Genomic DNA, 15,298 nt, shown 5'->3' with positions numbered 1-15,298 from the left:
GATTAAGCCCAGTACTACTTGTCCTACCTTCAGTGGACACGGAGAACAATTGATCACTGTCCTCTTCCTAACAATTTATTATGAATGAAGAGACAGTTAGCATGTCCAGCCACAGCCTTCTTTTCTCTCGATTAAACATGCCCTTCTTTCAACCCTTCCTGCACGGGGAAAGTGCGACCTTTTCCATCCCTGATGTTTATGATTTGGTGGTAAAAGATATATTTGTGGAATATTTGTATTATGGTCTGTCTTGGCTGTCTACCACTTACATTTTTTCTGACTTCATGCTGATTTATAGCAGGCTAGCACTGGTTATAATATAAAGAGTGGTTTCAGAGTAACAGCCGTGTTAGTCTGTATTCGCAAAAAGAAAAGGAGTACTTGTGGCACCTTAGAGACTAACCAATTTATTTGAGCATGAGCTTTTGTGAGCTACCGCTCACTTCATCGGATGCATACCGTGGACGGTATGCATCCGATGAAGTGAGCTGTAGCTCACAAAAGCTCATGCTCAAATAAATTTGTTAGTCTCTAAGGTGCCACAAGTACTCCTTTTCTTTTTGCGAATATAAAGAGTAAATGTGTTGGAGTTTAGGACCCAGAGATATTTTTCAGACTTACAGGCTGTGACAGCTGACTGAAAATCAATGAAGCGTACTTTAAAAAGCTTCCTAGTGATGCAAGATTAGGCTTGGAATGCACTATCCTTCTTTGCAGACACTCTTATCCTTCATGCTTTCTAGTTAGTTCATGTTAACCCATTTCTAGGCTGGACTGTGTTCGCTTGTGAAAACAAAAGCTGCCATGCTGCTGCTCCTAGATCTGACTATGGTGCCCCTCATTCTTTGCGTTAGCAACTCAGGTAAGTGCGATTTCTTCCTTTCCCACGGTCAACGTCAGAAATGCAGATCTCTGTCTGTAACACAGGTCGGTGTCTGCTTGTTGAAGTTAGGCATTAGCATTCATTCTTCTAATATTTATTCTACTTTCTTTTAAAACAACTTTGACTTGTAAAACATGGTTATACTTGTTCCTACATTTAAAAGCCTTTTAGACATGAGGCAATGAAGTTACTGGTAGATATTACTGGAGCAGAGGAGAAATGAAGAGTAACTAAAATAGCAGAGCCACTTTCTACTCAGAAAGGTGCATCTTGGGTTTAGTGCCCAATCCCACAAAATATTTGACATTTGAGAAGAAAAGTAGTGTTTTTATGAGTGTGTGAGGGAGAGAGAGAGAGAGAGAGAGAGAATGATGCTAAAGAAGAGACAATCCCCAGCATTGAGAGGAACACCTAGCCGCTCAAGTGAAAAGACGAAAGGCAAAAGGTACCGTCTGTGTATTTCTTCCAGTGCACATTATGTGTAGAAAGCTCCCTCCACCATCAATGCCAGAGCTTTTTCTATTCATTTATCAACTCTTTTGCCAGTAGGATCAGAAACCACAAACCACTATAAATGAGGAAAAGTTAACGAGGGGAGATATTAAGTGGTATGGCAAGCGTGATGAATTCATCGTACACACAATAAATGTGGTGATGAGCACTGAAACTTACACACACACGAATCAATGACATTGGAGATGGGTCTGACCTACAGCTTCTGATAATCTTGTTCATCTTTCTTCAAGGGCAACGTCGCTTCTTTCAGTGTATTCCCCACTGCTTCATCTAGTCTTGTTGTAAAAGATTCTAGCCTAAAGTCTTCTCACATTTCTTTGGGGAGATGAGATCATGGCAGAACAGACCTCACCGGAAGGACTTTTTCCCAGCTATTCAGCCTACATGTTTTCTGTACTCAGTTTTACCCCATTTCTCTTAGTTCCCTAAACAGCCTTTTTCCTTCTTTAGGGTTTTAGGGATGCCTGTTAGGCACAGCCTGGAGGAGGGGGCCCCGCAATACCTGGAGACATTTTGTAGAGAGTAGCCCTTGCACCAGGAGGAGCATGCCTGTGATTTTATGGGATGCAGACTGCTCACCCCATGCCTATGGAGGGGGCAGGGCCATAGCATTGCCTCTTCCTTGCCCCCCTCTCCTGCATTTGGGGACCAATTTATTCCCAGTGGATAACTGATGTCACCATTTACACCACAGCTGAATTTGGCCCGATCGATCTTTCGTGGCTCTGTTTCTGGGGACCCCACTTCTTTCCTTTCTGCATCTCCTCTATTGATCATGCTCTTCAAGGCTCAACATAATCCAGCTGTAAGAATCATCCCACCCAGTTTCCATTATGCCTCCCAGATCGGAGTCAGGGCCCATGTACTCTGTGACATAGGTTCTATGAAAACTGCTTCCTCTTCTCTACTGATTCTGTGGCACAGGGACATTTCTGAGCCAGCTTCAGGGGCGGGTTGTATTACATTAAATCAGGAAAGGGATAAGGGATGTTGTTCATTATTTTCCAGTTAAATCTAACACACTTCCCAGGTTTGGGATGTTTTCTGGTTTACGGCCTCCCCCAGGTTGTCCCTCTGCTGGGAGATTTTGCTGGCAATGCACCACTGCAGCATTTGTCAGGGGAAAGCTGGAGGGCTTGGCAGCTAGAGACTCTGGTCCCTGGGAACAGTGGGAGGCAGTTTGGGTTTGGGGCACTCGGATTCAATGAGGCTTTTGGCAGTGGGCATGGGAAAGGGAGTGAGCAGGCATTTGGAGGAGAGGGCTTGACATTGTAGAGGTAGAGTCTAGTCCTTACTCCAGCGTATGGTGGTGGGGCCAGCCAGCTGGGGATGAGCATGGTGAAATGCCCTGGTAGCATAGAGACAGCTACACCAGCTAAATACCACTTTCTCCCCCTCAACAGGGAGGGGAGTCATGCCGGGGCAGCAGGGAGTGCAGTGATCTGGACGGAGAGAGCTGTATGGGGAGAGAGAGACTGGTGTGTTCCAGAACTTCCTAGCTGGTGTAACAGCCCATAGGGGCTGTTACAAACTGGCAAAACTTAGAGCAGCCGAGGCTGCTCTAAATTGTACCTGTGTGTGTGTGTGCACCAAACTGGCTCCTTCGTCTCAGTGCAGAGAAGGTGGAAAAGTGGCCAAAAGCCACCTTGTTCATGTATCGTCATCCCCATCACCCCCCCCGTCAACTGTGCTCTGTCTCCTGAACCAGCTTCTCCGCTCCAGCTCCATATCCATATCCAATAATGAAGGACAGGCACAGGAGCTGGGAAGTTTCTGCTCAGAATCAGCAGTGAAACAGTCAACAGCGTTACCATGTTGCAGTGTTATTGTTAGGCTCCAGAGTCAAGAACCTACCTGAGATGAATGGGGCATTTCCCATCCTCACAGGCTCTGAAGCTGTAGATGTAGGATGAGTGTTACAGGGGTATATGTCCAGTTCCAGGCTGGGAGTAACCACAGGGGTTAGAAAATGGATTTGTTTATGTGAAAGCTCAGATCTGGGAGCATGTTTCTGCTGCAGCTGGTTCCTAGGCCTTACTTGCCCTCACCCTAGCCTTATTCCCAGCACACCCTGTCCATTGGCCTCACACACATGTATAAGCAGAGATTCCAGTCTATTCATGTGTTTGCTGCAGGGCGTTACTATCTTCCGCCTCCAGATTGCACTCTGAATGCACTGCCAGGCTCTGGGGTGGAAGGGAATCCGCTCCCTCTCCCTTTGTTTAGATGCTACCTAAGGAACGCTGGCAGGTCAAACCCAGGAGACTGCCACACCGTCTGCTTCAGTGGAATCAGCACCTTTAATCCACTGACCACTGGCTAGCCGCCCCGAAAGGACTCCCTTTTCTGTATCAGCCGCGGGGGGACGGACATTGCCCTGCTGAAATGTCTCTGATGTCTAGGGAGTATTTCCTGACAATCACAGCCCAGATGGGCCCGGCTGCAGCATGAATTCTCAGGGTGGCGCCTCCTCCCAGCCTCGTGCGCCTTACAGGAGGCCAGGCGCTTCAGCAGGTCAGCCCCCGGCCGGCCGCCCAGCCAGCGGGGCGCTCTGCAGGGGCCTGCACGCCGGGCGAGCAGAGCTCCAGCTTTCAGCTCAGGCAGTAGATCTACCGGCTCCAGGCAGGGGCGGCGAGTTCTGCCTCCACCTGGTGCCTTCGCACCGGCAATATCCAGAGCCCAGGGGCCCGGCGTCCCCCCGAGCCCACCTGCCGCCCTCCCGCGCGCCTCCCCGGGCCCTGCCCTGCCCAGCCGCTCCATGCTGCCTCCCTGCAGCAACTGCAGGGTCCTCTGCCCCCAGCCCCCCTGCCAGGGCAGACTGACTGAGCCTGCCCTTCCCCCTCTCACCTTCCCTTTTCCGGCGGGACCCCCCGCCTGCAGTCACCGCTCCTGCCCCATGCTGGCCAAGGGGCAGCCCCATCCCTCGCCCCCAGTCAGGGGCAACAGCAGGGGAGGAGGCGCACGCAGCACCCCCCGGCACCCACCCCGGGGGAGGCGAGGGAGATTCCTGGGCCCGAGAGGGGCCCTAGGAGCACATGCAGTGACAGTGGGGGGGGGGTGAGTGTGCTGCTGGGGGGGCAGGAAAGGGGGGCTCCTCCCCCAGAGCTCGCTGCTGCTGGCAGGGAAAGGGCTGGGGGGGAGTCCTCCTCTCTGGCCCCTGTCCCGGAGCAGCCTGTCTGCCCCCCAAACTCATCCCCAGCCCTGCCCCACCCCAGAGCCCACACCCACAGCCAGAGCTTTCACTCCCCACCGCACCCTCTGCCCCAGCCCTGAGCCCCCTCCAACACCCCAAACACCTTATCCCCAGTCCCAGCCAGAGCCCTCATCCCCCCACGCCCAACCCTCTGCCCGAGCCCCTCCAACACCCCAAACACCTTATCCCCAGTCCCAGCCAGAGCCCTCATCCCCCCACGCCCAACCCTCTGCCCGAGCCCCTCCAACACCCCAAACACCTTATCCCCAGTCCCAACCAGAGCCCTCATCCCCCCACGCCCAACCCTCTGCCCCAGCCCTGAGCCCCCTCCAACACCCCAAACACCTTATCCCCAGTCCCAGCCAGAGCCCTCATCCCCCCACGCCCAACCCTCTGCCCGAGCCCTGAGCCCCTCCAACACCCCAAACACCTTATCCCCAGTCCCAACCAGAGCCCTCATCCCCCCACGCCCAACCCTCTGCCCGAGCCCCTCCAACACCCCAAACACCTTATCCCCAGTCCCAGCCAGAGTCCTCATCCCCCCACACCCAACCCTCTGCCCCAGCCCTGAGCCCCCTCCAACACCCCAAACACCTTATCCCCAGTCCCAGCCAGAGCCCTCATCCCCCCACACCCAACCCTCTGCCCCAGCCCTGAGCCCCCTCCAACACCCCAAACACCTTATCCCCAGTCCCATCCAGAGCCCTCATCCCCCCACACCCTAACCCTCTGCCCCAGCCCTGAGCCCCCTCCAACACCCCAAACACCTTATCCCCAGTCCCAGCCAGAGCCCTCATCCCCCCACACCCCAACCCTCTGCCCCAGCCCTGAGCCTCTCTAACCCCTGAAACCCCCCAGCCCCAGACAGACCCCTCATCCCCCCACACTCCTACTCTCACTCTGAGCCCCTCCCACACCACAAACCCCTCATCTCCAGCCCCAGCCAGAGCCCTCATCCCCCCACACTCCAACCCTGAGCCCCCTCCAACACCACAAACCCCTCATCTCCAGCCCCAGACAGAACCCTCATCCCCCTGCCCTCCAACCCTCTACCCCAGCCCTGAGCCTCTCTAACCCCCGAAACCCCCCAGCCCCAGACAGAGCCCTCACCCCGCCACACTCCTACTCTCACCCTGAGCCCCTCCCACACCCCCAAACCCCTCATTCCCAGCCTCAGACAGAGCCCTCAGCCCCTACACCCCTACTCTTGCCCTGAGCCCCTCCTATCCCCCAAACCTCTCATCTGCAGCCATACCCCACAGTCCTCACCCTGCACCCACTCCCTTCGTACCCCCTCCCATCCCCAAACCCCAATCCCCTGCCCCAGCCTAGGGCCTGCACCCCAGACCTCATCCCCCACCCAAACTCCCTCCCAGAGCCTTGGGCAGGTGGGGAGAGGAGTTGGGGGGGCAGAGTTTGGGCAGGGGCGGGTTCTGGGCACCACCAAAATTTCTACAAACCTGCCACCCCTGCCCAGGTTCAGTTCCGAGTGCTGCATTACACCTATACTCAGGGTTGCCCAGTGACTGCTCCTTGCCAATGCTTGTGGGCCCCCAAAGCAGGAAGGGAGCAGGCAAAGCAAAGCCCTGCTCCTCTCTGCAGCCCACAGACCTGGACAGGCATGAGCAGGGAGATCCAGCAACACCAGCCAGAGGGCTGATGCAGCATGAGTTCAGGGTGGGATTTTACCACATGCGTCTTCAAGAGGAAAAGGAAACACCAGTCTCTCCTTCAAGTGCTGTCTGTGTGACTACCAACTTCTCCTGGAGAAATGGGGTGGCCTGGGGCTGGAAGGCAGATGGCAGCTCAAAGGGCTGGAGACACAGCTGGGAGAGGGATGCAAAGTAGTGGAGAGCCCAAACTTCCAAGCGCCGTGTAGAATGGATGGATCTAACCTTCCCCCAGAGCATGGTTACTTCCTGGGTCAGGGTCCTTCATAGAGTTTCTGCCCCCTGGTCAGGAGAAGTATGTCCACACTGGGGATCAGAACACAGTGGGGAGGAGGTGATGGAAATGGTAGCTTCCTGCATAGCAGATTCATCACAAAACACAACCATGCAATCACCGTTCCCTCTAAGCTGTGGGCCTGTGCGCATGCACACAGATCCTAAACCCTGCGCACATGGTGAAACACCACGCACACAAAAATTTGCACAGAAGCACAACAATATGCACAGAAGAAATTTGTTGCACACACGGCCTGTCAAAAATTAGAGGGAACATTGCATGCCATACATCACTCCATGTATGCACTCAGTTTCAAAAGGTCCATGTGAGCAAAATGAGACTGAGACTCTGTAAAGAGCATGTCCTACTTACAGCTGATCAAACGCCTCTATGACGTAGATCAGTCTACCTGGAGTACAAGGTGACCAGGGAGCCCCCAACTCATGTATTACAAAAAAGTGTGATTTCTTCCCGAGGCAACGTATTGATTTGGATTTTCACTGCTTTAAAATGCGAGGCCCATCTGGTGTTCTGGCACCCTTGATGATCTTTTAAAAATATACTAATAAACAATAAACACCTAATCAAATCAGGATAACCCAATGACAGACTAAATATAACAAAATCCCCATTTGAGCTTACTAATTGTACTTCTCTCCTTCTGTGGCTCAATTGAGAGACTGTAAATTTAATCCCTATCTGGCAAGGTTTTGCCTGAGGCAGATTTTCCTGTTTTCATTGATGATGGTTATCTTTTCTCTTACTCTTTTCAACTCACAGGACACCTTGCGTTGCACTTTCACATACACCCACATTCTCTTTGTCTCCTTTTAGCTGTTGCTGGGCTCAGTTTGATTGCTGAAAACGAAGATGCCCTCCTGAGACACTTATTTCATGGGTACCAGAAATGGGTCCGACCTGTTGAATACTCCAACGATACAATAAAAGTCCTTTTTGGCTTAAAGATATCTCAGCTTGTGGATGTGGTAAGTAAGCTGTAAGACCTTTAACAAAGAGAAAACCTACACCTGCAAACTCATGTTGTGGTAAACAATTTTTTAATGTTTGTATCATTTTTCATGGCAAATTTTAGGCGACTAGGATCTGGAAGAGCTTAGTTCATTAACCTTTCATCTTATGATACGGGATGCATAATGGAGTTGTCAGATAGTTGCATGTCAATTGTTGGATAGAGATATGACAACTTACCCTCTCCGATCCCGGTCTACCCAATTTCTGCTCCTAGGATGATGTTGCATCTTGCTACTCTGTAACAAGCATGAAAGACCCTCCTCCAATATTGTCTCACTGTTTCTTTGTATTCCCCCTTTGGTCTGTCTGTATCTATCTCTTGTGTTGTGCACAGATTGTAAACTCCTTGGGGCAAGGGAACATTTTTTTATTCTGTGCTTGTATATCACTTAGTGTAATGAGGCTGTAGTCCGTGATTGGGGCTCTTAGATACTATGGGTTGTACAAATAATAAATAGTAATAAAGTGTTGCTAGGCACTTCACAAGCAGAGAGTAATAGATAATCCCTGCTCTGATGAGTTTACCATCTAATAGAAAGACACCCTAGGGGAGGAGAATGGAATAGAGCTTACAAATGAGGTTGCTCTTCATGTTATGAAGTGAATCTTAACGTTGGTTGACATTTTTTGAATTTAAATGAAATTTCTAACGTCTAAATTTTGAAATTAAAAAGAAATTAGGAAAAATTTCATCAAACTTTTCCCAATTTCCTCCTGCCCATTTTCCAACTCTCCTGCTGGCTGATGTTTTTCAATTTTCAAAATTTCAACATTTTGAAACTTTAAAAAAAGGGGAAAGTGAATTAAAAAAATCCCTCCTCTTTTTCAACCAGTTTAATGAAATATCACCACCAGCAACCCTCAAATGTTTGTAATATAAATGTTGGGCACAACTCATGTCTGGACACAGCTGGCAACCAAAATAAGAAGCCAGACGTGAAGCAGAAACTATTTTTTCACCCTAAAAATTATTTTTCTGCCCATCCATAAAACACTGTAATGCACGAGTGAGTTTGCAGCATGCTGGAGAACCTCAACATGCATGGGAGCATGGTTCCAGAATTACTTCTTCATAGTAGCTGCTGGAAAGTCCAAGAAATGAGCCCACTGGATCACATTTATGCCCACATCTTCTTAGACACCCTCATTCTCCGCCTACATCCCCATGGTCCTATAGTTAGGTGCAGTTGTGCAAGGGAGTTCTCTGATTTATTCCCTCTCAGCACAGAGCGCTGCACTAGTACTTAACTCCACTGGCCTAGGCCCACTTGCTTGTACTAGAATCTAAAATAAAGGTAGTTCAGACTGTGGCTAATTTTTTCCTCTCCTGCTATTTCAAAGTAAGCAGCACAGTCCACAGAACCCTTTGCTTTCTCAAGCTGGTGTTCATGCACATTTTGCTTCAATTTCTGTAGAAGAAAATTCTTTCCCAGAGTTGCATTCATGTGTTACTAGGAGCCTCCAGGCAGTGCTTTCATTGACTTCAGTGGGAGTTGTGTGGGCTAACAGGCGGCAGGACTGGGCGCTAAGTGCTCGGGCTGCAATCCCATTGAAATTCAATGAGTTGGGCATCTGATTCCTGGGAGCGTTTTGAAAACCCCAACTGACGTTTTTAAAAGTGCTCAGAATCCAGGGGCTTCTGACGTGACCTGGGTGCTGAGCTCTTTGGAAAATCGGACCCTAATGCTATAGGTCCTCAGATTTCTAAAGGAACTGAAATCCATTCAGTCAGACATCAGTATGGGAACCATTTATTTGGATATTTTTAATTTCAATTTTCTTGTCTCCCTAGGATGAAAAGAATCAGCTGATGACAACAAATGTGTGGCTGAAACAGGTAAAACAGACCATTACATTACATGTTGAGTTGTTTGGTGGCAGGGGGGAATACCAGGCAAGCAGACCTCGCTCCCCTCTCTCTGTAGTTGGAGTCACCATTTGATCAGGACAGTAATGGGGTTCTTACCCTCCAGGACTGAATAAGGCCAGCGTGGCTCTTCATGAAGTTTTTGTTTCCCTGCTCTGATACTCAAATCACCCCAAAGAGGCTTCTGAGGAATGGAGATTCTGGACCACATGGCTGCCTGTTTTCCAGCATTTGACTACAAGTTGGCAAACACAATCATGTGATCTTCCTTTTCCGTCCTGCACTTATGCCAGCTGTCTGTTAGAACAACCTCCTACTCCGCTGCAGAGAACTGAGCCAGGCCTCAGTGCGCAGTGTAGCAGCCCTGAGGGACTATTATGTCTCACTCTTAGAAGGCATTAGAGTGGTTGGCACTATCCTCTAGTCATGGGGTCCCTTTCTCAGCAAGATCAAACAGAGGTGCAAAAAACAAACAGTCGACAGATTTCCAAAGTAATTACAATGCCTGGGATTTAAATTCATCATCCTTTTATAATGTGCTTGTCCTGGGGGGACATTGTTCACTGGAATGACATATCATATACAAACTGAACCAAAGAGCTTGTCATAAATATAAAGGAAAGGGTAAACCCCTTTGAAATCCCTCCTGGCCAGGGGAAAGCTCCTCTCACCTGTAAAGGGTTAAGAAGCTAAAGGTAACCTCGCTGACACCTGACCAAAATGACCAATGAGGAGACAAGATACGTTCAAAAGCTGGGAGGAGGGAGAAAAACAAAGGGTCTGCGTCTGTCTGTATGCTGCTTTTGCCGGGGACAGAACAGGAATGGAGTCTTAGAACTTTTAGTAAGTAATCTAGCTAGGTATGTGTTAGATTATGATTTCTTTAAATGGCTGAGAAAAGAATTGTGCTGAATAGAATAACTATTTCTGTCTGTGTATCTTTTTGTAACTTAAGGTTTTGCCTAGAGGGGTTCTCTATGTTTTTGAATCTAATTACCTTGTAAGATATCTACCATCCTGATTTTACAGGGGGAATTTCTTTATTTCTATTTACTTCTATTTTTATTAAAAGTCTTCTTGTAAGAAAACTGAATGCTTTTTCATTGTTCTCAGATCCAAGGGTTTGGGTCTGTGGTCACCTATGCAAATTGGTGAGGCTTTTTATCCAACATTTCCCAGGAAAGGGAGGGTGCAAGTGTTGGGAGGATTGTTCATTTTTCTTAAGATCCAAGGGTCTGGGTCTGTAGTCACCTAGGCAAATTGGTGAGGCTTTTTACCAAACCTTGTCCAGGAAGTGGGGTGCAAGGTTTTGGGAAGTATTTTGGGGGGAAAGACGCGTCCAAACAGCTCTTCCCCAGTAACCAGTATTAGTTTGGTGGTGGTAGCGGCCAATCCAAGGACAATGGGTGGAATATTTTGTACCTTGGGGAAGTTTTGACCTAAGCTGGTAAAGATAAGCTTAGGAGGTTTTTCATGCAGGTCCCTACATCTGTACCCTAGAGTTCAGAGTGGGGGAGGAACCTTGACAGAGCTATACGTTTAACCATTATTTACCCACCTACTCCTTAACTCCCAAAGAACTTAGTGTTTTGTTTAGTCAATTTTATTGGTTCATAGACATCATGACAATTATAACTAGTATCCAATCCATTACTGCATCCTGTAAACGTAAGTAGCACCTGGCTCCAGTGAGAGTTAAAGCAGCTGTGTGATTAGTGTAATTTAAGCAACTGGCATAGAGTTTCAGATAGAAACTCTATAACTTTCAGTTGTTTGATTTGCTGGTTGAGGACTATTTGATTGCTGAAGAATTTCTAAGTGCTAATGTTGAGATTGAAAACAATAAAGATCAAGTAACAGCCTTCAAATAGGATGAATGGGGGCAAACAACCTAATTAGTTTTAAGACAGAGCTTGATAAATTTATGAACAGGATTATATGATAGGGTTGCCTGCAGTAGCATTGGTCTGGACTTAATGACCCAGGAAGTCCCTTCCTGGCCTATGTCCTATGTTCCTAAGTGAACAGAAAATAAGTGGGAAATCTAGTCGAGTTTTCACACATGGATACTTTGGGCATCTCATTCCGACAGTTGGATGCTCAGGTTGGCACATAGGTGCACAAACTGGACATTCAGATGATGTGAGCATCCAATGTTGGGATTTGGATATCCCATTAAGGTTTGAAAGATTGGGATCCACATGTCATACGATCCATGGCTGTTGCTATTAGTTTTAAAAAGGGCAAAATGAGATCACAAATTTTAACAGGGCAAATGTTGATAACATTAAGGTAAATTAAATGATCAATTGGGATGGTGGAAAGTGAAAAAAAAATCAATCAGATACTATACTGCTGAGGTTACAGGGACTGCAAACATGTGGATAGGTAGTTCTGGCCAACACATTAGACGTCGGGGCAAAGGGTTATTATAAAGGTACCATTTCTGGTCAGTTTTGACTCTCCTTTGCTGAGCTAGTTCTTGGGTGTATCAGGGGAGTTGCTTAGACTTCTTGTTGAAAATTGTGACATAAGAAGATATGGATTCTGACGTGGTCTGTCTGGTTAAACGCTGCAAGGACATTCTGTGACTTTTAGTTGACTGCCAGAAAGGTATCAGTGAGAAGAACCAGGATTCAGGAAGGAGTGTGAAAGTCAGGCACTTTTTGGTAAAATTATAGAAATTAGAGCTGGAAAAGGCCAACAGATCATCTTGTCTGTAACCTTCATTTGTATCAGGCCTGGGTCCAGTGGGCAATAACAATAGCATTTATAGCTAGTATGTGCTTGGGCTAACTTTCTGAGTGTCGGGTGCTGCCTCTAGAGAATCATACACGTGATGTAACAAGCAAAATACAACCCCTAGAAGTAAGGGTCAGACACAGCCCTCTGACAGATCAAAGGGAAGAGAATGGATCTGGGGTCACAGAGGGGCTTTAAAATGACAGTGGCAAAGAGCAATGTGCCTCCCACATCACATTTATCCTAGGTGTTTGCAGCAGGTGCCAGGAGAGTCTATACCACTGAAAAATCCCTGGTGTTCATGTGAGCTGTTCACCGTGCAAGTCCCCAGGCTGTATGTATTAGCACTTGTACCATGATGCACAACTGTTCACATGGGCAGCAGGTATTAAAGGCCAGGGGAGGCTGAGCCTCCCCAAACAGCTCTGTGTTTGGGGAGGCTCCACCTCCAGGGAAGCAGGAGGGGGCCCTGGGTGGCTGGAGGGTGAGTTGGGGCAGCAGCCTCCCAGCTGCGCCAGGAGGAGGGGTGGGGCAGAACCTGGGGGGAGAAGACGACAGTCCGGCTGCGGCAACAATCGCTGCAGCTTTGTATCCAGGAGCAAAACTTTCTGCATCCATGTGGGACGGGGGACTGGGTTGGGGATGACTGCGGGAAGCCGGGCTGGGAAGGGAAAATGGGGGGCAGGCAGAGGTAGTCAAGGACAGCTTGGGGGGAAGGAGCCAAGCGGAGGGGTGGGGGCGCAGAGCTGGGAAGACCGCTGAGGGGAAGACTCGAGATTGGACTCAGGATCCAGCCACTGCTGGTCCAACATCTGCAGCAAAGGCACTGGCAATCCCCGCTGGGTGCCGGCCAGGCTTCGTTGGGGTCTGCCAGGGAGGAGAAGGGCAGGGTAGGTCTGGGGGAAGGGAGGGTGTTTTGGTGACAGCACTGGCCTGGTGGGGGCATATTTTAGGCTATTTTGTGTAACCCTCCTGCCCGTCAGAGTTGGCAGCGACAAGGACCGGGTTCAGTATCTAGGGGTTCCGTTTCAATAACGACGCAAACCGGCTCGAGCCCCCACTCAGTGACCTGGGACAATTACATACCACCCCCCTGGGCGCCTCTAAGAGGCGATACTTCCCCTCTCGCAAGCACAGAGTCCAAGTGTAGCAAAAGCCTTTTAATAAAGGAGGGAAACTATGCAGCATTATGTTGGGGAAACACCACAAACAGGATTCATATCACCAACCATGAGCAAAAGACCCACACCCAAGTAAGTCTGGCAGTGTCCTTTTCCACTCAGGGTCTTGAGTCCAGCAACCCAATAGTCACCCCCCCCCTCCCCAGTTTCTGTCCTTGGTCAGTGCAGCCTCCCAGGGTCAGAAGTTCATCTGCAGAATTTACCTCCCAGCCTTGGTGGAAGTGGAGGGAGGTATGGGGGGCATCTTACATGCTCTGCTGCTCGGGTCTACGGCCTAGTGCCACGCCTCTCCATGGGGTTCTGCTGCAGTCTTCACCACCAGCCGCCCGGCTATCTGCTCCGCTCTCCATGCTAGCCATCCTGCTGTCCGCTCACCAACTTGTCTTCAGCCCCCCCCCCACAGCTCTCAACAACTTCAGCTCTTTCGTGATTTCAGCTCTCAGTGATTTTTAGCTGGTAGCAGGGGAGCCTCAGTGCTGGTGCGCCACTAGTCCAAAGTCAGTCTGATGCTTAGACCTGGGCACCAGCGATTTCAGCTCTGCAGCATGTCACAAGACTCCTAATGCAGCCAAACTTAGCTCTGTCGTTACACCATGGAGAGGGGTCAAAGTGGTGTTTAGGACCCTCAGAAGGGGACTCGCATACCTGTCCCCAGCCTCTCTCAAGTCACTGGGACCCATGTCCCTTGCCTAGCGAGTGTTACTTAGTTGAGGGCAAGTCCCTCTGTCATAAAATACCAAGTACAGTTCTACTGTCCTTGATTCAGATAACCAGGATAACAACCCTTTATAACTCCTGCCCCAATAATAGAGAGACTGGGGATCCTACAGCAGCCAAAGTGACCATTTGGGCAAGCAGTCCATCATCCTAGGCAGCGTGGGTGTGCCCATGCGAACATGAGTGCCCATGCAAACGAGATCAGCCCCTGAAGTCCTTTTCCACAGCTCACCACCAGATGTCAGGGTAGAGCTCATTCTGACTCTGCTTACATTTGATTTGGGGCTGGTGGCTGTTCTTTGGGGTTATGTGACTGATCTCATTAGGGGATTATCACTGGTATTTGGAGATGGTTTGGGGGTGATGGGATGATTGTAGGCTAGTAGTTGTGGGGTGTGGATGTGTTGCTGTTGGGACTGTTGTACAGGGAATAGTGATGGAGTCTCACCAGAGGATTTATTTATGTTCACTAATAATAATCCTTGACCTGCTGCTTACAAACAGTGAAGAATTGGTAGGGGAAGTAGAAGTGGGTGGCAACCTAGGCAGCAGTGACCATGAGATGGTTGAGTTCAGGATCCTGAAAAAAGGAAGAAAGGAGAGTAGCAAAATATGGATCCCGGACTTCAGAAAAGCAGACTTAGACTCCCTTAAAGAACTGATGGGCAGTATCCCCTGGGAGGCTAGTAGGAGGGGGCAAGGAGTCCAGGAGAGCTGGCTGTATTTTAAAGAAGCCTTATTGAGGGTGTAGGAACAAACCATCCCGAAGTGCAGAAAGAATAGCAAATATGGCAGGCAACCAACTTGGCTTAACAGAGAAATCTTCGGTGAGCTTAAACTCAGCAAGGAAGCTTACAAGAAGTGGAAATTTGGACAGATGACTAGGGAGGAGTATAAAAATATTGCTCGAGTGTGCAGGGGTTTAATCAGGAAGGCCAAAACAGAACTGGAGTTGCAGCTAGCAAGGGATGTGAAGGGTAACAAGAAGGGTTTCTACAGGTATGTTAGCAACAAGAAGGTGATCAGAGAAAGTGTGGGCCCCTTACTTAATGGGGGAAGCAACCTAGTGACAGATGATGTAGAAAAAGCTGAAGTACTCAATGCTTTTTTTGCCTTGGTCGTCACAGACAAGGTCAGCTCCCAGACTGCTGCACTGGGCAACACAGCATGGGGAGTAGGTGAGCAGCCCTCAGTGGTGAAAGAACAGGTTCAGGACTATT

At 49.2% G+C, this 15,298-nt stretch overlaps 1 protein-coding gene across 2 annotated transcripts in view; it reads left to right on the top strand.

The window, feature by feature from the left end:
* Positions 1-704: 704 nt before the first annotated feature.
* The window catches only part of CHRNB3 (cholinergic receptor nicotinic beta 3 subunit), a 47,184-nt gene continuing 32,590 nt past the window's right edge, over positions 705-15,298 (top strand). For both annotated transcript variants that reach the window (XM_084629451.1, XM_084629452.1), the window contains exons 1-3: positions 705-862; positions 7,374-7,525; positions 9,364-9,408. In XM_084629451.1, the coding sequence (XP_084485577.1) occupies positions 805-862; positions 7,374-7,525; positions 9,364-9,408 (255 nt within the window). In that variant the 5' untranslated portion in view covers positions 705-804. The remainder of the gene's footprint in view (positions 863-7,373; positions 7,526-9,363; positions 9,409-15,298) is intronic.

The sequence above is a fragment of the Lepidochelys olivacea genome, assembly GCF_965140295.1.
Source record: "Lepidochelys olivacea isolate rLepOli2 genome assembly, chromosome: 5".
Lineage (NCBI taxonomy): Eukaryota > Metazoa > Chordata > Testudines > Cheloniidae > Lepidochelys > Lepidochelys olivacea.
Note: the sequence above shows the minus strand (reverse complement) of the source record. Positions and strands in the feature narration are given on the sequence as shown.